This window comes from Oryctolagus cuniculus, chromosome 9 (assembly GCF_964237555.1).
Source record: "Oryctolagus cuniculus chromosome 9, mOryCun1.1, whole genome shotgun sequence".
NCBI lineage: Eukaryota > Metazoa > Chordata > Mammalia > Lagomorpha > Leporidae > Oryctolagus > Oryctolagus cuniculus.
In genome coordinates, this window is record NC_091440.1 from 61,349,274 (window position 1) to 61,374,602 (window position 25,329).

At 40.1% G+C, this 25,329-nt stretch overlaps 1 protein-coding gene across 9 annotated transcripts in view; it reads left to right on the forward strand.

Annotated features, from left to right (window-relative positions):
- The window catches only part of DGKH (diacylglycerol kinase eta), a 234,059-nt gene that overhangs the window by 159,921 nt on the left and 48,809 nt on the right, over positions 1-25,329 (forward strand). For all 9 annotated transcript variants that reach the window (XR_011378780.1, XM_002712967.5, XM_051850644.2 and 6 more), the window contains 8 exons: positions 9,286-9,385; positions 11,125-11,398; positions 12,157-12,276; positions 14,956-15,087; positions 17,375-17,492; positions 18,783-18,893; positions 19,035-19,131; positions 22,551-22,658. Coding sequence is in view for 8 of the 9 variants with exons in the window: in XM_002712967.5 (XP_002713013.5) it covers positions 9,286-9,385; positions 11,125-11,398; positions 12,157-12,276; positions 14,956-15,087; positions 17,375-17,492; positions 18,783-18,893; positions 19,035-19,131; positions 22,551-22,658 (1,060 nt within the window). In the remaining variant the exon portion in view is untranslated. The remainder of the gene's footprint in view (positions 1-9,285; positions 9,386-11,124; positions 11,399-12,156; positions 12,277-14,955; positions 15,088-17,374; positions 17,493-18,782; positions 18,894-19,034; positions 19,132-22,550; positions 22,659-25,329) is intronic.

Sequence of the window (25,329 nt, forward strand, 5' to 3'; positions counted from 1 at the left end):
GGACTAGGAAAAGGAAGAGCACAATGGCGTAGGCCAGCCAAGCACACTGGGTGGTCCAGAATGCCTGGGCTGTAGACCTTCCTTGTTTGTTGGGCAGTGCTGCTGTTGGTGAATGTGTGGTTACTGAATTGTAATGCTTTCTGGTGAAACATGTGACTCTCTAGGTTGTCCCAGGCCTCAACACTCCCTATTCCTTGTCTGTCTCATCCTGGGCCCCCATTCATACATCTAATATGTGCTTTGAATTCCCTGTGATCTTTTGCTGTGAGGTTTCCTTCCTTTACCTTCTTTCATACTGATGACCGTGTTTCTGTGTGCAACACATCTTTAAGCATCTTTTGCAGGGCTGGACGAGTGGCGACAAATTCTTTCAATTTCTGTTTGCTATGAAAGGTCTTTATTTCACCTTCATTCACAAATGAGAGCTTTGCAGGATATAATATTCTGGGCTGGCAGTTTTTCTCTCTTAGTACCTGGGCTATGTCTCACCATTCCCTTCTAGCTTGTAGGGTTTCTGATGAGAAGTCTGCTGTGAGTCTAATTGGAGATCCTCTGAGAGTAATCTGACATTTCTCTCTTGCACATTTTTTTATCTTTTTTTTTCTTTTTTTTTATTTAATGAACATAAATTTCCAAAGTACAGCTTATACAGTATAGCTTCCCCCCCTCATAACTTCCCTCCCACCCACAACACTCCCCTTTCCCCTTCCATTCACATCAAGATTAGTTTTCAATTATCTTTATATACAGAAGATCAATTTAGCATATATTAAGTAAAGATTTCCAGTTTGCACCCACACAGAAACACAAAGTGTAAAATACTATTTGAGTACTAGTTATAGCATTAATTAAACACCTATCTCTCTTGCACATTTTAGGATCTTTTCTTTCTGTTTCACTGTGGTGAGTTAATTACAACGTGTCGTGGTGAGGATCTCTTTTGGTCATGTTTATTAGGGGTTCTATGAGCTTCCTGTACTAGGATGTCTCTGTCCTTCTCCAAACCTGGGAAATTTTCTGCTATTATCTCACTAAAAAGGCCTTCTAATCCTTTCTCCCTCTCCATGCCTTCAGGAACTCCTAGAACCCGAATGTTGGGTTTTTTAATAGTATCCTGTAGATTCCCCACAATATTTTTGAGATTTCTAATTTCCTCTTCTTTTCTTTGGTTTGACTGTATCCTTTCCTGTTCTCTGTCTTCTAAGTCCAATATTCTCTCTTCTGCTTCACCCATTCTGTTTTTAAGGCTCTCTAATGTGTTTGTCATTTGATCTATTGAATTCTTCATTTTGTTATGATTTCTCATCACTATCACAGTTTCATGTTCTACTAGTTGTTTCATTTCATTTTGATTCCTCCTTAATATTTCATTTTCACGAGAAAGATTTTCTATCTTGTCCATTAAGGATTTCTGTAGTTCAAGAATTTGTTTTTGAGAACTTCTTAATGTTCTTATCAATTTTTTGAGATCTGCTTCTTGCATTTCTTCTATCTCATCATCTTCATAATCTTGAATTTGGGTGTCTATTTCATTTGGGGGCGTCATAGTGTCTTCCTTGTTCTTGTTACCTCGGTTTTTGCATTTGTTGTTTGGCATATTGGAGATATTCTTTGGTTTCTTCACTGTGGTATTTTTTCTTGTTATACTATGACTCTAGATTAAGTGGACTGTCTGCTTTTGATGGAGCCTCAGAGGCTTGAGATGGGTGTGGCCTGAGAGCTCTGTTTGGTTCCTCAGGGTTAAGGGTGTGCCAAAGGTGACACTCCCAGGTTTGGCGTGGTAAATCTCTTTCTTTCTTTCTTTTTTTGATTCAAAAGGGAAGTAATTCCGCACAGCTGAACAGAATTGGAGGTAGTTAGCAGGCGAATGATATACCCACAGGAGCCAGAGATCGGAAGCTCTTTCCCAAGGATCACACAGGGAATCTGTCCTGCCCTCAGTGTGGGCTCAAATTCTCCTGCAGTCTCCACTGGGTTGCCAAGGTTACTGAATTGTAGCGTCTCTGGAGAGTACTCACGTGAATTCCGTGAGTTCTCTCCCCCACCGTCTCTTTTTTCACAGTCTCATTTCAGTAGCACCACACATTCACTAGGTCCTAATCTCCTGTTATTTCACCCCCCACCCCCAGAGTCAGGTTTTTCTGCTAGGCTCAGGGCCAGTGCAGACCTGAGGTCACCCTGTTTATGATGTATGTCCAAGATGGCGCCTGCTCTTTGTCTTGCTCGCCTTTAAGAGGTGAGCAGAGAGAGAGAAACTCGTGTCCGTATGGGTCACTTTTTTTTTTCCTCTCTCTTCTAGTTAGCCTGGTGAACTTTTTCCCACAGGATTTCAGGCCTTGTTCCCTCTAAACTCCTCTTTCCGCTTGCCTGCCGGTGTCTTGGGTTATTGAGGTTCGGCTCACCTTGCGTTCCAGTGCTGGTGCGTTGAGTCTGCTGCTGGTGTCCCGAACACCCCCATTCATACATCTAAGTTGCATTTTGAGTGTGCCACGCTGCTCCTGGGAATCAAATGCATCTTTGTAGAGCAAATCGGAGAGCACTGTTAGAAAAGATGGAAAACTGAAATGGAAGGTTTGCAAAGTATAAAAAGATGTGACTTTAAAAAATCATCCTTTGTTTAATACAAGGGAACCTGAAAAACTTTGTGGAAAATAGAAGTAAAGGTAAGTTTATTTTGGTGCAAAAATATTTTGAAGTCCACGCTTAGTTTTTTCATAGCATAAGAATTTTCCACAATTTGATGGTTTCAAGTCATAGATTTAGGTCTTTAGTCCATTTTGAGTGGATTTCAGTGAAAGGTGTAAGTAGGGGTCTTGCTTCATACTTCTGCATGTGGAGATCCAGTTTTCCCAGCACCATTTGTTGAAGAAATTGCCCTTGTTCCAGGGCTTGATTTTAGCTCCTTTGTCAAAGATAAGTTGGTTGTAAATTCCTGGATTAATTTCTGGAGTTTCTATTCTGTTCCATTGGACTATCCATCTGTTTTTGTGCCAGTACCAGGATGGATGTTTTGATTATAACTGCCCTGTAGTATGTCTTGAAATCTGATATTGAAATGCCATCAGCTTTGTTTTTGTTTTCTCTATATCTGAGAACAATGTCCTTGGTATTTTGATTGCTAGCACATTGAATCTATAAATTCCCTTTGATAGTATAGATATTTTGATAATATTGATTCTTCTAATCCATGAACATGGAAGATTTTCTCATTGTGTGTGTGTATGTGTGTCTTCTTCTATTTTTTTCTTTAATGTTTTCTAATTCTCATCTTAGAGATCTTTGATGTCCTTGGTGCAGATTAATAAAATTCTTGAGTTTTTTGCTGTTAATAAATTAGGTAGAATTGAATTATTGAAGTCTTCTATGAGAAAAATTAAGCAATAAAGTTATAGCTGAGATATAATCTTATATTTGATGTAGTTTCAATTATTTCTGCTATTGTTTTAGTTAGAAGGCTGTAAGGCAATTGGCTTCAATTAAATACAAATAGCAGAATTTGCTTTAGTCCAAGATTTACACAAAAACTAATTAATTCTAAAGTAGAAGTCAACATATTATTTGTCTCTGTCTAACCATGTGAGTATTTTTAAAAAAACTTATATTCCTAAATGAAATTTGAATAAAGCGTTTGAGGGAACCTCAGAGTGTTTCTGGAGAGCGTGAGAATCCCTGGAGTGAGCCCCATGGTTTGCTAAGTTGGAGTCAGTCTGTGCTCCAGTTGAGACCCAACCATGTGCCAGCTTTGAGATCTGTTTCTGCCCTAGAAGTCTAAGAATGGAAGAATTTCCAGTTAGTTCTCATGGATCTGTTAGGAGAATTCAATTGAGTAGTGAAATAAATGCAGAGTCTATGAACTACAGAGGGTTTTGTTAAATATGATATCGCCTCATATTTTACCTGATTTCATTTCCAGTTGTTTCTTGGACCTTGGTCTACCTCCTTGTCTAGGCTCTGCTGTCAGCCCCAGCTCTGGGTTTCTCCCTAGCTAGTTCATTGCCTGTTAGCAGATTTTGTCCCAACCATGGCTTCCCCTTATCACTATTTTGTTCTCCCCAGCCTGCTGCAGCCTGGCCTTTACGACTCCAGATTAAAATTCCACATTCTAGAAGGCAAAGAGAAAACAGTCTGTAATCACTTTATACCAGTTTATGCAATATGTTTTCAGTTTTTATGTACATATTCAAACATATGTAAAAGTAGAGACTGCTATGATTTCCGACCGTACCATTACTCAGTTTCAGTACTTATCAACATATTGCCATCTACTCTCCACTTCATTTTGCTGTAGGATCTCTTAAGCAAATCCTACAGATCTTTTTATTCCACTTTTTGTATAAACACGTATATTGTTCTATAAAAAACTTTTTTACTATAGGGCTGGCATTGTGGTGCAGCAAGTTAAGCTGCCACCTGTGACACTGGCACCCCACACTGGAGCACAGGTTCAAGTCCCAGCTGCTCCACTTCTGAGCCAGCTCTCTGCTAATGCACCTGGGAAAGCAGCATAAGATGACCCAGGTATTTTGGACCCTGCCATTCACATCAGAGACCTGGGATGGAGTTCTAAGCCCTTGACTTTAGCCCGGCCCAGCTCCAGCTGTTGCACAGTCATTTGGGGAGTGAACCAGCAAATGGAAGTTGTTCTCTTTTCTCTCTCTCTCTCTTCTCTGTGTCACTTCACCGCTCCAAAAAATAAATAAATTTTTTAAAAAAATTAGTAGAGTTAATCCCAATACCATCAATATTACTTAATCCATATTCCATTTCCCCTGGTTATGTGAGAGGTTCTTTTTAATAGTTGACTTGTTCAAATCAGAATTCAAACACAGTTCAGTCATCACACTTAAGTGTCATCTCCCTAAGACTTTTTTTTTAAAGATTTATTTATGTATTTGAAAAGCAGAGTTATAAATAGAGAGGGTGAAACACACATAGAGGTTCAGTGGTTCACTCCCTAAATGGCTGCAACAGCCCAGACTGCGTCAGGCTGAAGCCAGGAGCCAGGAGCTACATCTGAGTCTCCCACATGGGTGGCAGGGACCCAAAGCACTTGGGACACCCTCCATTGCTTTTCCCAGGTCATTAGTAGGGAACTGCATTGGAAGGAGAGCAACTGGGACACAAACCTGTGGCCTATGGGATGCTGGCATCAGAGATGGTAGCTTAACCTGCTATGCCATAACACTGACGCCTCTTATGACTTTTAAAATCTAAAAAATCCTGATTGAGGGATGGCATAAAACCAGTAAAGTACACAAATCACAGGTGCTATGCCATAACACTGATGCCTCTTATGACTTTTAAAATCTAAAAAATCCTGATTGAGGGATGGCATAAAACCAGTAAAGTACACAAATCACAGGTGCGTGAGTCAATGATTAAAAAAAAAAACATGGTGTACACACACACTCGCTTGTAGCCTGATTTGAACCTAAATAAAATAAATAATCCCCTTATTTTGTTCATTCCACTTGTTTATCAAATGACACAATATTTTTTTTAAATTTTTTTTTTTGACAGGCAGAGTGGACAGTGAGAGAGAGACAGAGAGAAAGGTCTTCCTTTGCCGTTGGTTCACCCTCCAATGGCTGCCGCGGATGGCGTGCTGCGGCCGGCGCACCACGCTGATCCGAAGCCAGGAGCCAGGTGCTTCTCCTGGTCTCCCATGGGGTGCAGGGCCCAAGGACTTGGGCCATCCTCCACTGCACTCCCTGGCCACAGCAGAGAGCTGGCCTGGAAGAGGGGCAACCGGGACACAATCCGGCACCCCAACCGGGACTAGAACCCGGTGTGCCGGCGCCGCAAGGCGGAGGATTAGCCTAGTGAGCCACGGCACCGGCCCAAATGACACAATATTAAGACAAAATATTTTAACTCTCTTGTGTATATAATACTTATATTTTGTAAAATAATAATCTCCAATATCCTCAACCACTTCAATATTTTAAAAAACTTTGAAATGCTAGTGACAAAGTTATATTTCATTAACACAGCTGATATGTAGGTTAACCTAAAGCAATAATTCTTTGACTGTTGCTGGACTTTTATCTATCCACTATAGTAACAGGAGTGATGATCTGAAAGTCAGAAGCTCTAAATGAACAGTCATAGATAGAATTTAATGAATAAAATAAAAAATGATGTTATTAAATAAGTTGTCTTTACCTCCTGCAATATATATGGCTCTATTTTTATTTAGTCACTAGCTTTTAAGCTTTGTTAACTTTAACAGTAGGATTTAATTAGGTTCTCTGATGTCTTACCCTACTCACTCCAAATGTTTAAAATAAGTGCAGTGTGTTCTGTATACATTTTTTTTTTTTCAGAAAATGAGAAAACTGATGGGAAAAAATAATAATAAGATAATATGGAACCACAGAATTTAGCTTTGGAAAGTGCTTTAGAGATAAGTAGGCAGCTTCCTCATAAATAGAAGAGATAGGGTACATAATTATTAAAATATATACTCAGCCATGTAGATGGCTAGAAGTCTTTCTGAATTATGCATGATACCTCTCAGTCATCTTTAATTTCTAATTGGAAATGTGTGTATTAGGTGAGGAACAAATTTGTCAATCTGTGATTGAGTACTGTGACCATATTTATCTTAATCCAGTATTGCATATTTTATTGCCTTTTGCCCCTATTTAGAAAAACAATAAATGAGAAACTGATCAATGAAGGTATAGATTCTAGTGATAAGTATAATAAAATGATGGTGGAAAGTATCACACATGTTAAATGTGGACTGTTATTGGCTTCAACTGAATATTTCATATCGTATCATTGACTGTTCAACTTTGAAGGAAGAAAACTAAATTGAAGAAGTAAAATGTTGGAATTATAAAAATTTTAATATTAAAAATGTAATTAGAGGTTTAACAGGTTTTATGCTCTGGGGGAATAATCTATGTTTCACTTTTATTTGCTTTGCAAACTGTTTTCTGTCAGTCTTTCATGGAGTGAAGTAGGAAATTGTGTGTGAAAATTGTTTTTGTCCAATTTGCAAATTCTCAATTAGCATGACCTTGAAATCGTACTATTTTAAGTATGCATCTTATTTCTATTTTAAATGGTCTGCATTCACTTTTTAGGTGTGGATAAAAGATTAATTCATTCCTCCAGAATATAAATGTTCCTTGTGGAATGTGGAACTTAATGGGCCATTAGATAGAGCATTTCTTCTAATTTTTTGCACAATTTATGTGGCAAGCACCCTGCTAACCCTCACAGTCCCGTTGATCAGCCCCTTGGCCACAGGAGTCACAGGATCATCCTGTCAAGCCTTCAGCCTCTCTGCCTCAGGGAAGTGGCAAACTGAGGAAGGAAACCTCTGCTGTCTCTTTTATTCCTGGGCCAATGGACCCAAGGCCTCTCACCCCCGGAGTTAGAAAAACACTAACAAAAGCAGCCATGACAATGTTATTGCTCATGTAGTTTCACAAACCTTACAGGAAATCGTATCCGAGTAATGCTATCATCATGGCAAGGAAAGACTCTCTTTGGGAATTATACAAAGAGTTGAGAGTGCAGTATCTCCTCTCGCTGGAAGTGGGATCGCTTAAAGAAACTTTGTGTAAAGCCCATAGAACAAAGTTCATGGTAGGCAGACTTCGTGTTTTAAGGACTCGCATAGATGTATTGTTCATGACTAAAGAGACAAAGCTTCTTGTGAAGTGCATGAAAGTATCTCTAACAGGTAGTAAGCAAATTCTTCTTTTTTAAGATTTTTTTTAAGATTTATTTATTTATTTGAAAGGCAGAGTTACAGAGAAGCAGAGGCAGAGAGAGAGAGAGAGAGGTCTTCCAACCTGCTTCACTCCCCAGATGGCCACAAGGGCTGGAACTGTGCCGATCCGAAGCCAGGAGCCAGGAACTTCTTCTAGGTCTCCCATGCAGGTGCAGGGGCCCAAGGACTTGGGCCATCTTCTGTTGCTTTCCCAGGCCATAGCAGAGAGCTGGATCAGAAGAGGAGCAGCTGGGACTAGAACCAGCACTCATATGGGATGTAGGCACTGCAGGTGGCGGCTTTACCCGCAACGCCACAATGCCGATGCCAACTCCATAAGCTAAATTCTTGATAGAAATTTGAATTTAAAAAGCCAATCCAGAAGGTTGGAGGTTAGGAACTACTACCTCTCTGTCCAAGTAAAATCTATCAATGAGTGCCAAAAAACAACAAACAAAACACAAATTGTTAAGAATAATGCATTTATTTCCTAGATGATAAATGTGAAGAGGGAGTGTGTATATACATGGGTATGTGTGTACGTTTGTCTATTGAATGGCTCAGTTTCAAATTATTAACTTATTATTGTGCCATTCACCTATGAGTGAAAATTATGAGTATAATCGAAAATATAACTGTGGAATCTTTTTTTTTTTTCTTTTTCTTCAAACTCCTCCATCTAAATCCCTGTGATCTTAAAGTGGTCTGATTGTATCAGTATGAAACCTTGCTGAAAGAAAACTGATCATTTGCCATCCTACTGGTTGTGTTAAAATTGTAGCACCAGGTCCTAAGACTTTTGAAAGACAGATTTTGTCAGTGTTTTGGGTTATTTTTTCATTTAGCATATTTCCATTGCAAAGCAACCAAATGTAATTTAAAAAAAAAACAAACAAACAAGTAAACCATACATTGCTGACACTAAAGAGACCTAAATTAAATTAGGTTTGTGTGTTATTGCATTGGTTCTTTTAAGGGGAGAAATGAGTGGATTAAAGAGGACATAACTCAATTCAAGTGGCAGATCGGTTTCCAGCATAATATACAACCTCTTTCCTCTTCAGGAACAATGTGCTGTCAAGATGCCATACACTAAATAGTAGATGGATAATGACAAAGTAGATGGTAGCCTCTTCCTCGTTTGTTCAACACTGCAGATTCTGCTATGGAAAATAGCAACTGTAGACGATACTGCTTTACTTTGTTTAATGGGATCTAAAAGTAGTCTTCTTAAGAATGTAACTTAAAGAATGTAATGTAAAATATCATTCTTAAGAATGATATTTACATATCATATTACATTACATATTTACAAAGGCTTATGGTAACCTTAGAATGACTGCAATTTTAAATGATATAGAGCAAAGTTCATCCATGTATCCAACTTGAACTTATCTAAGATGCTTGATTCAGCAGATCAAAGTATAGACTTACACAAAATGATCTAGATATGTTGACGGCTTGCCTAATTGTTCTTGTTTTTCAAATGTGTTTATAGAGCAAAAGAAACCAGCCTGCTGTGTTTACTGAATTCTACAATTTCTTTTCCTCAAAAGGGTACTCTGTGAAACTATAAGGGACTTCATAGCCAAAATAGAGAAGGCCTATGACAAGACCTTGGAAAACACCGTGGTGGCCGATACCCTGGCCAGTAAAGTAAGGATGACCGCGAGGGCATGCACATTGGAGACCAACCATATTAGCAGTGAACTGTGTTTTAAAGCTTGACTCACAAAAGTGGCGTTGTTTTCCTCTGTCAAACATCTCAAATCATGCAAAAAATCGCTTTTGAATTCAATACGAGGGTTTTTTGAAAATATGCTATTTTATAATCTCCTCTTACTGTGTGGCCAAACTGCTGAAAAACCATGCAGCAGCCAAATGCTGTAGCCCCAGTCCTCTTGGCATTAACTGACATCTCGCAGGGAGGTGCACAGCAGTCAGGCAGGGAGGGACAGGGCTGGGCAGCTGGCTCCGCATTTCCAAGCCAACAGGCCCATCAAGGGCCCTGCAGCCCTGTCCTTGGATTGCTTACACATTACAGTCCTTGGTCCCCTGCAGAGCTCTGTTTCTTGCATTGCCTTTTTCTTTACAGATGCCTCTCTGACGCACAGGTGCACACACACACACACACATCCCACTCCACCCCAAGTTCATGCCAGAGTGTTCTTACAAAATGCTGGGATATCTTGGCAAAGAAATTTGTTCTCCCAGATTCATGCTGTAGATGGTGGCTTAACTGAGTGGAAGGAAAAGAAATAGAAATAACCATACGCCTCAAGTTCTCAACCCCTTCCTCTTGTCTTTCTCCTCTGGGGAGAGCTTCAGAAAACAGAGACCCTCTCTTTCTGCTGTCATCAAAGCAAAGCAAGGGAAATTGTGTAGATTAGGAAGTAGCATCTACAGCAGCAGTCCTAAATGTGCCTTCACCCCTAGCAATGGGAGAAGGGCAGAAAGAAACAAGGGCAGGTGCTTAGTTTTCTTCCTATACCTCTCCTTGTTTCCCTCTTTATCCTTGTGTGTTTTTCTTCTCCATCTTTCTTTGAACCAATAATCCTTTCAGTACTTTTCACCTCTTTACAAACTGAAGCTTCTAAGGCCACCTTGCATGGCAGCCAGACCTGAAGTTTATAGTGCTCAGAATGGTCCATAAGCCAATTATTTTTTTTAAAAGTATATTTAGTAGCTTGTATAACATATAGCAGATCTTGCATAATATATAATGTTTAATGTGTCACTTTACAACAAAGTGTTTGTTGTGCTATTGCAAAGAAAAATAACTGTACCAAGGTTTTTGTAAAGATTTTTAGCCATGAAAAGTGCAGTCCATGCTTCTGGGAGTATAAGAATTACATAACAATTGTGCTGTTTGGTTTCTTTGTTTAAAAACTCCTTAATTAAGAAGAGTTTTAAATTTACAAATCAAACATTGTGAAGTAGTAGAATTCCTTTACACCCCACACCCAGCTTCATCAAATACTAGTGAGATATATTTGTCACAATCTGTATTCCACACTCAGCTCCCCCTATTATTAACCTGTCACATTAGTATATTTGTCACAGTTAATCTGTTTTAAATTGTAAATTATTTAGTTAGTTCTAAAGTGTAAATAATAATAGATGGTCAATTAATAGTTAATACCAACAGAGACATCTTCCCTCTAAATAAAGGAAACTATTAATTTAAATTAGCATTTTCCACCAGCACTAAATAGAGCTTTTTAAGTGAGGCGCTCCCTAAAGTAGAACTTCTCCAAGTCTGAAAGGCGATAGCCATTTGCGTTTCAGTGTGAAAACTTTTCCGTGACTCAGCTTTTAAACCGTCTTGCAGAAATGCCCTTGTCCTTTATCTGCTGGTGCTGCTTCTTATGGGTTTCTTTCTTGGGGTTTCTCAGTGTTCATTCCTGAATGAGAAGCTTGAGGAACTGCTGCAGGCCTTGCACACAGACTTCCAGGAGGCGCCTGCTGGCCCGGATGTGAGCTCGGTCATCGCGGAAGAGGACGTTGTGGAATCCTCCAGTGAAGAATCCTTGTGCGAAAGCAAGGAGCAGCTGGCGGATGACGTCACGAAACCTTCCTCCCAGAAATCTGGCAAACACAGGGAGATAATGCTGCGGGCAAACAGTTTAAAGAAAGCAGTGAGGCAAGTCATTGAAGAAGCTGGAAAAGGTACACACTGACGATGAGCTTGGCGAGCAGCTAGCAGCACTCTCTGCACCTGTCACAGAGTTTTCATAGTGGCCCAAATAGAGATGCTATTAACACTCTTACAGAAGATAAAAGCGCTATCAGGAAATCTGTGCTGAGCTATGTTTGTTTAATAGTAAGGATCACACTGATGGTTCATAAGATAAAATCTTAGAGACAAATTAATTAAAATGTTTCTAGTCCATCTAAGATAGAAAATTGATCTAAAATAACATTTCTAAAATTTTAATTATTTTTGTCTAATTGAATTCCTAAAGGAAATCCAACCTGGTAAACTACTCTGAAATATAGAAAATATTTTTAGCATTAATTTCCTAAATATTCATGTTGCTTTTTTAAAGTATTTATAAAAACTCTACCTATATTTTAACTTTACATTAATGTTTATATGCTTCTTTGATAATTTTGTTAGTAGACAAGTTGAATTTGAATAATTTGTATTCAAAATTCCCTTTATAGATTATAACTAGTAGTTAGATTTCTATTTCCATTATCTAGAATTCTTATATTTTATTTTTTATTCTGCTAATATATAATTTTAACCTTATTTTATAAGCTCTAGTATTTACAACCCCCAAGTTAATTGCTAAATGATTTTCATTTGTGACAATGGAATTTTTTTGAGTATATTTTTCAATTTCCCTTTCCTAAGCATATGTTCCTATTGATGGGTTTCATTTTTACTTGTCCAAACATTTCTATGTTCTTACTACTTAAAGTTATAGAAGAGCAGGCACCTCAGTCCTGTGAAGTGCTCAACCAGTCATCTGATTACGACAGTACAGAAACAGATGAATCTAAAGAAGAATTAAGAGATTATGATACAAAAGAGTTAGCTGGTAAGAAAATCATGATGAAGTTATTTTGGAATTAAATAGGAATGTAATTTTCCTTCAGATTTTCAAAAGACTTTTCAGGTTAAAATTTTAAAAAATGTATATTTCTTATTTTTGAAAAGGCTGTTTAGAAATTAAAGATTTTCCCGAGTGCCAATATAATCCACATGTAACAGATTATTTGCACTGTTATCAATTACCCTCATGTGCTTCTCTTGGTGTGCAATGGAGAGATTATAAATAACCAAGGATTATGGAATCAAGGATGACTAAACATTTTAGCTTTCCTATAGAAAGAGGAGCTAACACCTAAATCATCTGATATGGGTTACAATGTGTAGGTTAGCCCACATGTTCCTTTGAAGACTGTAGAAGACTGTAGGCCCCACAGGCACGAAATACAGCCTTTCAGAGATTCGGTCATCCCTTGGGTTCTGTTGCTAACCTCAGAAGACCAGGATGGATCATTTCATCCCGTGAAGAGTTTTTGAAACTTGATTCCTTTATGTCAAGTTGACTTCATCTGTGAATTTGATAAGCAAACCTTAGATGCTTTCATCTCTCTAAAGACACTGACTAAAGATGGGCTGACAGTGGCAGCCATACAGGGTGCTGCTTGGTAACTCTGGGGAGATAGTGACTCTTGGCGAGGAGTCAGCGTTCTAGTCAGTAGGCCCCCACCTCTCTGTACTCTCCAACCGGCCTCTTCCCCTGTAGTCTGTAAAGGAAGCTAAAAAATGCAAACACTGTTCTATAGATTAAGTAGACATAGACTTAGAAAATTCTGGAATGGCACAGTATTTTATCTTAATTTGGCTAGTAATTCAACTTATTGAAAATCAATTAAATCCTCAATTCATGTGCCCGAGATGTGAGAAATGCAGTATATTGCAATGATCAATGAAATGCTTCATTCAAGAAGAACTGTGACACATTAATGTAATTACCTGCAGGAGAACATCAGTCTTGGTCATTTGTAGGCTCTCTGCTTTTTAACAGAGATAAACATCAAAAAGTTCTTTCTATTAGCTCCAGGAGTTCCATCTGTTAGGAAAGAGGAGCTGTTTGTCACTCTTTGCCAGTGTAGCTGGACTGTTTTTGAACAGAGAGAATAGAGTGTAAGATTAATATAATTAGTTTGTAATTAGTCTTGGGAAAAGTGAAGATAATTAAGTTTTAGAGTATTTTTAAATTGAGTTTGAGGACTACTGCTTTTAAAATCTACCAATAGCCCCCAAATTACTTAAAGGTACTATTTGTTCTCCATTAAATTGCCTCAGTTTGGACAGAATTAAATTTCCTTTGGTTGTTTATTCTAACAGTAATTTTGTTTCAGAATAATATTTTAAATGAATCAAGTTTTACAAGAATATGATAGAACTTCTGTGTGGCAAATCATCATTTTGGATAAGAGAGAAGTGCAGGAAAAGTATAATGATTTCATTTGAAAATAAACTGTTTTTCCTTCCATTCATAGAAGACAGTGTTACCTCATGTTTCATCTGTTCACTCTGGGAATTATATTGATTAAATTGGATCCTTCACCCAAAATTCATGAGAAATGGATTATTGGTAGTAAATGTTATAATACATATGTTTCGTTTTAAAAAATCACCAGGCTTCAAAGTTTCTACTTTTTTTTTTTTTTTTTTTTTTGACAGGCAGAGTGGACAGTGAGAGAGTGAGACAGAGAGAAAGGTCTTCCTTTGCCGTTGGTTCACCCTCCAATGGCCACCACAGTCGGCGCGCTGCGCTGATCTGATGGCAGGAGCCAGGTATTTATCCTGGTCTCCCATGGGGTGCAGGGCCCAAGCACTTGGGCCATCCTCCACTGCACTCCCTGGCCACAGCAGAGAGCTGGCCTGGAAGAGGGGCAACCGGGACAGAATCCAGCGCCCTGACCGGGACTAGAACCCGGTGTGCCGGCGCCGCAAGGTGGAGGATTAGCCTATTGAGCCACGGCGCCGGCCCTCTACTTAGTTTTTAAAAAGATTTATTTATTTATTTGAAAGGCAGAGTTATGGGTGACAGGAGAAGAGAGACAGAGATCCACTGACCGCTAACTCACTTCCCAAATGGCCACAACAGCCAGGGCTGGGCCTGGTCGAAGCCCAGAGCTTGGAACTTCATCAAGGTCTCCCACATGGGGGCAGGGGCTCAAGCACTTAGGCCATCTTCCACGCTTCCCAGGCATGTTAGCAGGGAGCTGGATCAGATGCGGAGCAGCTGGGACTTGAACCAGTGCGCTTATGGGATCTGGCATTGCAGGCCTCATCTTAACTCTGCTACACCACAGTGCTACCCCCTCTACTTATTTTGAAGTTTGGATTGATCATATGCAGATTTTCAGTATCACTGATTTTAATTCTGGCAGGTATCTGTTTTCTACTGATCTCTGTCTTTCTGAGACCAGAGATTGAGACATCAACTGTGGCAGGTCCTCTCCAGATAAGTCTTAAGAAAATGAAAGCAAAATGGTAAAAGAATAGACAAACAGTGAATATTTTCAGGTCTACTGATTGGTTTAAACAGGTATTCATTTATTTGATGTCTTGAATGTATAAGGTCTAGTTTTATTTATTATATATATATGTATATGTATTTATATATATATATATATATATATATATATATATAACACATTACTGCTATTTCTTTTTAATCTGGACTTTCTGCCAACAGTTAAATCTGCATGTCGGTCTCCAGATGCCCGGACAAGTCGTGGCCCTTCCCAAGCTGATTGTGTCTCCGGCCCAGCTGTGGCAGCCAGCAAAGAAATTCTCCCTGTGCTCAACACCAGAATCATCTGCCCAGGTCGTGCCGATGCTGCCACACGGTGTTTTCTTAAGTATTTCTGTAAAAATATAGAATTACTCATTGCCACGAACTAATATCTACGTTCTTAAAGATAAATGTTCTTTTTGGAGAATGTATTTGGCTCATTTTATCCCAGCTCTTAGATTCTTCTGTGTGTGACAGTTGCCTTGAAAGAATTAAAACATGTTTCTGGGCCCTGGCCAGAGCAATGGAGATTCATTGGGTTTAGAGTACAGCCCAGGAATCTGTATTAATCCAAAATAAACCAGATCTTATCTGCTACCTCTTAAGGACCTGCACAGCTTTCCTTTTGCTTTTAAGTCACAAGTCTGTCTGTAGTAGTTTTTAGACCAGTGATATTGCTTCCTTTTTGAACATCTGAGATATCAATTCCAGCCCTAATAATTGAATTTATCTTGGGATTAGACTAGGTCTAATAGAAAGTAAAGGACTGTGGGACAGAAGATGGAGGGAAATATAGGGGTCTCTGAGGCCTCCTGCAGTACCATTTTATTTATTTATTTACTTCTCTATTTACTGAGAAAGAGAGAGTTCTGTTCCCATCTACTGGTTCACTCCGGATTTGGTCTCAAGCCAGGATCTGGGAGCAGGTCTCAAGACAGGAGCTGGGAACTCAGTCTGTGTCTCCTGTGTGGTAGAAGAAACCTAAGTACTTGAACCTCACGGGTCTGCATTAGCAGGAGGCTAGGATCAGGAACCTGAGCTGGCACTCTGGTGTCAGACACAGGCATCTTATAATCGCGAGGTTAAACCTCCTCCTCAGTACCAGTTATCTGAATTACAAAAAACCCTCCAGTTCATTCAGAATAGACTGAAATCCATGTTAGACCTTGAAAATCAGTATCTTCGCCAAGTGATTTTGAAATATAGATCACAATTCAATACTAATAGCTGGTACTGGAAATAACTGGATAGCCGCAAGCAGAGGATGAAGTTGGGTCCCTACCTTACACGATCAGTAAAGATTAACTCCCACCCCTCCTTCTCCCTCTCCACTTGCTGGTCTCATTCTCCATTAAGACTCATTTTCTTTTTTTTTTTTTTAAAGTAACACTTTATTTTATTTTATTTTTGACAGTCAGAGGTAGACAGTGAGAGAGAGACAGAGAGAAAGGTCTTCCTTTTCCGTTGGTTCACCCGCTCAGTGGCCGCTATGGCCTGCGCGCTACGCCAATCTGAAGCCAGGAGCCAGGTACTTATCCTGGTCTCCCATGCGGGTGCAAGGCCCAAGCACTTGGGCCATCCTTCACTGCCCTCCCGGGCCACAGCAGAGAGCTGGACTGGAAGAGGAGCAACCGGGACAGAATCTGGCACCCCAACTGGGACTAGAACCTGGGATGCCGGCGCTGCAGGCGGAGGATTAGCCAAGTGAGCCGCGGCATTGGCCAAGATTCATTTTCAATTAACTTTTTACTCAGAAGACCAACTCTATACTAAGTAAAGATTTCAGCAATTTGCACACACACACACATACATAAAAATGAGAACTAGTTTTACAGTTAACCCTTAGAATACAATTATTGAGGACAGAGGTCCTGCATGGGGAGTTAGCGCACAGTGACTCCTGTTTTTAATTTAACTATTAACACTCTTATATATGACATCAGTGACCACCCGAGGCTCTTGACATTAGCTGCCTATGCCATGGAAGCCTCTTGAGTCCACAAACTCCGTCAGTATTTGGACAAGGCCAAAAGCAAAGAGTAAGTTCTCTCCTCCCTTTAGAGAAAAGTACATTCCTCTTTGATGGCCACTTCTTTCTGCTGGAATATACCCACATTTCATATTTTACTGCTTACTCTTGGCACTGAGTTTTCATCTTAGTACATCTCTTAACATTTTAAATTAAGTATTATCATCTGCGCTCTGAGAATATGGAGGTGATAACATTTTGGTAATTTCGTGTTTATTGTAAATTCTCTACAGACTTAATACCTTATTTGCTATAACAAAGGAAGTAACATGTATTTGTTGGGATTGCAGAATTACTAGAATAGTAAGTGAGAAATATCATGGAGAGGTTCCTATTAAAGTTCTCACTTCCTTAATCCTTATGACTCTATATAAATATATAAATGAGATACCTGGAAGGATCAACAATTTCGTATTCACAAATGTCATAGTTCTTAGTTGTGATTGTTGAGAAAAATAAATACTGAAAACCAAGCTTTGGCAGTGAGATGTTTGCAGTTAGACCTGCGTCGACTGATTCACTGCTTTTACTCAACACGAGGCCCTTGTGTGTGTTTTTCTTTTTGTCCAGGTTTAAGGGCAGGACTGGCTGCCTCCATTGCTGGGAGCTCTATAATCAACAAAATGCTGCTAGCGAATGTTGATCCTTTCGGTGCGACGCCGTTTATTGACCCAGATTTAGATTCACTGTAAGAATCTGCTTTTACACATATTTCTGTTTCAGCTTTTCTTTTCTTTCTTCTTCTTTTTTTTTTTTTTTTTTTTGGTGACTTTGTAACATTTTAAATGTGTGACAAAAAATATGGTTCTGTGTATAAAAGGTTACTCAGAAAATTCCAGACGTTGACCATGATGAGCACACAGATCCCTTTATAGGTCTGGTCTTGGTCAGCTCCTGAGACAGGTCCCTTTCCAGCCTGGCTTCTTTTGGAGAAACCCTCTGGCCACAGCAGGGGCATAGTGCTCCTTGCTTGTCCCTGGAGTATTTTACTTAATAGCGCCTTCACGCTTGCGTCTATACTGTTCCCTTCACCTCCTTTCTTCTCAGTCTTACCGAATCTGCCATCTTTCTGCCTTGAGCTTCTAGGTTTATTTCAGGAAGCATCTGGCCCGTATTGATCTCTTCCCCCTCAAAATTCCTAAAATAATTTAAAAACAGAAGCACTGTAGCAAGTTGAGATATACTTCCTTATATTTCAGGTTTTAATTTTGCTTTTACTCTGGCTCATTTCAGTAATGACGTTCCTGGAAGACAGTAATATATTTTAAACTTCCCCAGACACCCAAAATAATTCATTGAATCTAGCAGGGATTTCTTTTTAGCTCAATAAAGCAAAGTTACAGAAAGGCAGAGGCAGAGAGACAGAGAGAGAGAGAGAGGTCTTCCATCTACTGGTTCACTCCCCAAATGACCACAACAGCCAGAGCTGCACGGATCCAAAGTCAGGAGCCAGGAGTTTCCGCTGGGTCCCCCACACGAATAAATGCATGGGCCTGAGGACTTGGGCCATCTTCCACTGCTTTCCCAGGCCATAGCAGAGAGCTGGATTGGCAGTGGAGCAGCGGGGACTCGAACTGGCACCCATGTGAGATGCCGGCACTGCAGGCAGTGGCTTTACCTGCTGTGCTACAACACCAGGCCTGTGGAAGCAACTTTCTAATGACCACAAGACGCTCCCACAGTCATCCTCATTTGTCTGTCTAGTGAGGGACTTCTGTAAGGAGACAGACGAACTAAGATTTTGGGGACAACTAATAGAAAACAGTCTCTCTCGTATCTGCTTTCTCCACTGTCCTTTTATGTCATGTGTACCAGAAATTGTAGCTGTTGGACACATGGCATGTGATTCCCGCCAAGCTTTATAATCTTCTTTCAGGAATGGATGAAGCTTAAATGGTTTTCAGTGTTGTTCTGTGTGTACGTTGTTACCATAATGAATGTGAAATTGACTTTTCTGTACCTTTCTTTATTGTCATAGAGATGGATATTCAGAAAAATGTGTCATGAACAATTACTTTGGGATTGGATTAGATGCAAAAATTTCATTAGAATTTAACAATAAGAGAGAGGAACACCCTGAAAAATGCAGGTAATTTTGGTAATAACAATAATGTCATTACATGAAGGCAATTTTACTTTCATTCCATTTATTGTATCTTTTTGCTTGCTCTGCCTTTAAGGAGGAAAAAAGTAAATTGTCCTGAAATTGCCTGCCGATATTTATTTTCAGGAGCCGAACTAAAAACTTGATGTGGTACGGAGTCCTTGGCACCCGGGAGCTATTGCAGAGATCATACAAGAATTTAGAACAAAGGGTTCAGCTCGAGGTGAGCTCATCTTGAACTGAAGACCTTTCACATAATCTTACTTAGAAAAAGAATTTGTGAAATGAACTTGGCCTAAATTCCTTGTGATTAGTGATTGAATACTCAGGGGAATAATGGAGTTGTTCCCTAGCTTTATTCTACAGAGAGCACATACACTGGATGTGAGTGAAACAGTTGTCATTCTCCTTAGCTCCTAAAATTGGGACTACTATGGGGTGGTGATGCCACATGAGAAGGTGGAGCCGTGGGGGTACATTTATAGGATGAGTTTTTAATAGATTTTCTCATGTAAGTTTCTAAATTGGCACAGTTCTATTACACTCCAAGTTTCACAAGTCCCTGAAAGTAACATCCATAGTAAATAGAATCTTTAGCTATGGTTTATTTTTTGTTTAAATTATTTCTAACAAGGAGTAAAAAAATTAACTTTGAGAATTTAAATATTTAAAAAAATATTTGTTTACTTATTTATATGATTCAGGAGATACAGAGACAAAGAGGGAGACAGACAGGGAGAGTGCTCCCATCCACTGGTTTACTCCCCAAATGCAACAGCCGCTGGCTATGGCCAAAGGCAGAACTAGGAACTCAGTCTAGGTCTCCCAGCTGGGTGGCAGGGACCCAACTAGCTGAGCCATTACTACTGCCTCCCAGGGTGTGCATTAGCAGGAAGCTGGAATCAGGAACGAGCCAGAATGCAAACTCAAGCCCTCCAATGTGGGATGCAATCATCCCAACCCGTGTCTTAACCACTAGGCCAAATGCCTGCCCCAACTTAGTATTTTAAAAAATAATTTACAGAGGAAATTAAGGATATCAACTTATTTAAGCTTCTCTAATAACTTGGCTCATAAGAGTCTGTTAATTTCTTTGAATTTTATTGTCACCCATCCTTGGCCCAGGGCTTGCTATTTATGCTGATAAGCATGCCTTCAGATCTTGTGTGTTTTTATAACCAGATATTTTAAATTAAATACCATAGCGTACAATCATAACTGGTGTGCCGGTGCCGCAAGGCGGAGGATTAGCCTAGTGAGCCGCGGCGCCGGCTTCAGATTATCATTTTTAAATGCATCATATAAAGTACATACACTTAGAAAGGAAACAAATAATACTAAGTAATATTCATACATGTGTTTCATCATGACACATTAAATACAAACCTAACAACACCTCCACCAACTTCCCTTATTTCAAAGTCACAGTGAACATGAGTGCTAACATCTGTATCTGAAACACCTGACATGTGATACAGAAATGCCTGTGTTTCTGTTGACATTGAAGCCACTGACATTTCTAGTGGCTGCTTTGCTACCTACTTAGGATTGAGGGCTATGCTACATTTCACAGGGTAGTGAACATAAACGAGTATATTTTAACCACCACTGTAACAGACCTTCTGAATCTATTTAGAGATCCTGGTTTCTGAACCTCACATTAAGAACCCTTGATATAAAGTTTTTGTTGAATAATAAAAAAGGAAATAAGATTAGTAAAACAAGGTAAATGAAAACATGTTAATATATATGGAAAAGTATATAGAAAGTGATGCAGAAAAGTATATAAAAAAGTGATACAGAAAAAGAAGAGAATTCTTTGCCATAGTTAAAACTCAACTTTCTGCTCCTATGAGTCACAGACATGTCTAAAATGCATTTGCCTGATGCTGCTGGTTCACGTGGAATGTCGGTGGAGAAGAGAGAGCTACATTGTGCAGAGCTCTTCCCTGAGAGATCCCTTGTCCAGTGGCAGTCCTCGGCATGAAACTCTTCTCCCTTTTTTTTGCTGAAACAAGTTTTTTTTTTTTCTCCTATTATACTGTGATATAGAAGGAGACATGTCTTTTTTTTTTTTTTTTTAAGATTTCTTTATTTGAGAGGCAGCGTGAAACACAACAGAGAGATTGAGATCTTCCATCCATTGATTCATTTCCCAAATGTCTGTAACCACTAGGGCTGGGCCAGGCCAAAGCTGAGAGCCTGTATCTCCATCTGGGTCTCCCACGTGTGGGAGTCACCCAGGTACTTGGGCCATCTTGCGCTGCCTTCCCAGGCATGTTAGCAGGAAGCTGGATCGGAAGTGGAGCAGCCGGGACTTGAACCATCCCCCATGTGGGATTCCAGCCTTGCAGGTGGCAGCTTAACCCACACTGCCACAGTGCCAGCCCCCAGTATAATAATTATTTAATAAAGATCTAGCATCTATTTTAAATAAGCTCTTTTTTAAATTGAAGATTTGAATGTTTCCATTGGATTAAATGTTGATGTAGTGATCTGTTTAGATGGTGGTTAAAATATTAAGTGTGATCATCATAAAATGTACTTAATAATTACAGTCATTTTTCTTAAATAATTAAAAATGTTTTAAGTAATTAACAAACTTAATTCCTTAACTGTTTTTCTACTTAATAGCTAAATAGGCTTTACTTCAGAATTAATAGATACAATAAAGCAGAGTATTAAGAGAGTTAATTAAAGAAGTAACATTTGGGAAAAGACAACAATTCTGGGTCTATTCCCTGATTCACTGGTATCTTCAATGTATTCTTTATTTAAATGGTAACTTGCTTATTGTTTAAGTGGTTAGTTAGAAGGCGGGGAGTATAAGGTGTTCTCCAAGGCAGATGCTTTTTTATTTGGCTTTGGTTCTGCCTGCTTGAAACCCTGGACTTTGGGTTAAGCCCATCACCAGTCAGCAGCAGAGCAGGGACAGTATGCTGGGGGCTGTGAGAGGTGAGAGTCAGATGCCAAGGACCAGAGCCTGCCCTCACAAGGATGCCTCCCAGAACAGAGAAGACCAAAACCTAAGCAAGAATATCCCAAGCTGCCTGATTTCAGCGAAAAGAAGAGGAAAAACATTTTATTTAGTTTAGATTTTTGCAACTGCTGTATTTATTTATAATGTTAGTGTTTGTTTTTGTTTTTGTTTTTGTTTTGACAGGCAGAGTGGACAGTGAGAGAGAGACAGAAAGGTCTTCCTTTGCCGTTGGTTCACCCTCCAATGGCCGTCGCGGCCGGTGCACCGTGCTGATCCGATGGCAGGAGCCAGGTGCTTCTCCTGGTCTCCCATGGGGTGTAGGGCCCAAGCACCTGGGCCATCCTCCACTGCACTCCCTGGCCACAGCAGAGAGCTGGCCTGGAAGAGGGGCAACCGGGACAGAATCCGGCGCCCCGACCAGGACTAGAACCTGGTGTGCCGGCGCCTCAAGGCGGAGGCTTAGCCTAGTGAGCCGCGGTGCCAGCCTTGTTTTGTTTTTAATTAAAAACCCAGGAGAATGCCTTTGTAGTATATGGGAATATGTTTACTGGAGAGAGTGTGTTACCGACACACTGGCTCTGTCGACCTTTGTCTCTGCTATTTTGCTGTTCCAGGACTGTGGCGTTGCTCTCTGTGTGTGACTCTGGGCTTTTACCTTGCAGTGTGATGGACAGTACATTCCACTCCCCAGCTTGCAAGGCATAGCGGTGTTGAACATCCCCAGCTATGCCGGAGGCACCAACTTCTGGGGCGGAACCAAAGAGGATGATGTAAGTAGCATAATGGGGGTCAATAGTTTGTTTCTTCAAAAAATAATGGAATTATTGTGGTAATATTGTTTTTAAAATTTTATTTTTATTAACAATTTAACTCATGTCAGAATATTTTGCATTGAGAATGTTGCGGTGGAATACATTTGTTTGAGAATTTTATTTGAACAAACTTTTTCAGATATAATCCAGTGTTTCTCATGTTGGATATATAGCTGTGCATGATCCTGAGATGTAGGGAGGATTGGAAATGGCTACTAAAATGCAGTTGGGGGAAGCGGATGGGTTCTGGAGTTCCACAGAGCAGTAGGGTAGCTATGGTTCTCAGTAAAGGAAACAGAAGAGCTACTTGCCTGGTGTGATTGCTTTGTTTCCCATCTGTGTTGAAATATTGCACTATACCCCATAAAACATACACAGGTATTTCATGTCACTCCAAACTATTAAAAATTTTAAAAATCTAATAAACTTTCTGGGTAAAACAGTAGAATTTACTTTTGAAAAGAAAAAATTTTTTACTTTTATTTGAGAGACACAGATAGAGGGAGATCTTACATCTCTTGGGTCACTCCCAAAATGTCTGCAACAGCCAGGGCTGAGCCAGACCGAAGCCAGGAGCCAAAAACTCATTCCAGGTCTCCATGATGGGTAGCAGGGATCCAAGTACTTGAGCCATCATCTGCCACCTCCCTTAGTACACATTAGCAGGAAGCTAGATGAGAAGCAGAGCTGGGACTTGAACAAGGCAACTCCAATATGGAATGCCAGTGTCCCAGTAGAGTCCTAAATGCCATGCCAAATGCCTGCCCAGTTTTTACTTTGTGTAATATCATACATGGATTGGTTTTCTACTGCTGCTATAACAAATTAGTATAAATTCAGCAATAGACACATTGATGGTCTTAGAGTCCCGCGTGATACAAGTCTGACATGGTCTCACTGCTGGTCGCTTGGTCTGTGTTCTTGCTGGTGGCCTGAGGGGAGAATCCTCTGCCTGACTTTGCCAGCTCTTCTGGGTGGCCACATTGCTCCTTCTGTCCTTGGAGCTAACAGAAGGAGACTGAATCTGCCTCCTGCTGCCCCACTCCCATCTCCTCTCCTACCTAATGACCTTGTCGCCTCCCACCCACGTCAGCCAGCACAGTCTCTCCATCTTTCACTGAATCATCCATGCAAGCTGCCTTTTGCTGTCAGAGGACGTTCTGAGAGCGTCTCCTTCATTGTTTAATACCCACACATTGAACCTCATTTACTACTGGGGAAACTGAGGCGAGGTTTGCACGGTTAGTAACAAATTCATGGACTCCAGGGATTAGGACACAGACTTTTGGGGGTTGGGATGGGGGCATTATTTTGCCTCCCACAGTAATTGTACTTTTAACTTCATAAATCTAGGTGTAGATTATTGTTATTATTTTTATTAAAAATATCAAGAGGATTCATTTGGCGAATGAGGTTCAGGAAGGATTTTTTTAATGCTCTTCTAAATTAAAAAGGAAGAGATACTTCACAAATGTAATTGTTCTAAAAAGAAAGAGAAGACATAATTATTAAAAATTATTAAAAATATAATATAAAATATAATATAAAATATAAAAAATTATTAAAAATATATGTATCACAGGCTACTGGAGGAGTCTATTACATTGATTTTGCTTTGAAGCTTATGATGTGCTGCGGCTTTGACCCTGTGATTCCAGAACTCTTAAATGAACAGGCGGGGCCAGCGCTGTGGTGCAGCACATTAAGCTGAGGCCCGCAGTGTTGGTTCAGGTTCAAGTCCTGGCTGCTCCACTTCTAGTCCAGCTCCCAGCTGATGTACCTGGGAAAGCAGTGGAAGATGGCCCAAGTCCCTGGGCCCTTTCTCCCATGTAGGAGACCCAGATGAAGCTCCTGGCTCCTGGATTCAGGCCTGGTCCAGCCTTGGTCATTAGAAGCCATTTGGGGAGTAAACCAGTAGAGGAAAGATTCTCTCTCAACTTCTCTTTCAAGTAAATAAATAAATCTTTAAAAAAATAAATTAACTGGCAAAGATTAAAGTAGAAAATAACTTGAAAAGTATTTGCAATTTTCATGATATGAATATAGTCTTGCCTATTGAAGTGTAAGAACTTACAACAGCAATCAGGTGGTGTAATATGGGCGCAGGTTCTAGACCTGGCTACTCCTCTTCCGATCCAGCTCTCTGCTATGGCCTGGGAAAGCAGTAGAAGATGGCCCAAGTCCTTGGACCCCTGCACCCATGTGGGAGATCCGGAAGAAGCTCCTGGCTCCTGCCTTCAGATCCGTTCAGCTCCGGCCATTGTGGCCATTTGGGGAATAAACCAGCAGATGGAAGACCTCTCTCTCTCTCTCTGCCTCTCTTTCTCTCTCTGTGTAACTCTGACTTTCAAATAAATAAATAAATAAATCTTAGGGAAAAAAAAAAAAAAAAAAGAAAGGCAGAGTTACAGAGAGGCAGAGGCAGATAGAGAGAAAGAGAGACCTTCTGTCTAATGATTCACTCCCCAAATGGTTGCAATGGCTATAGCTGGGCCGATCCAAAGCCAGGATCCAGGAGCTTCTTCCCACATGGTGCAGGGGCCCCAGGACTTGGGCCATCTTCCGCTGCTTTCCCAGGCCATAGCAAGAGCTGGATAGGAAGTAGAGCAGACAGGACTCGAAATGGCAC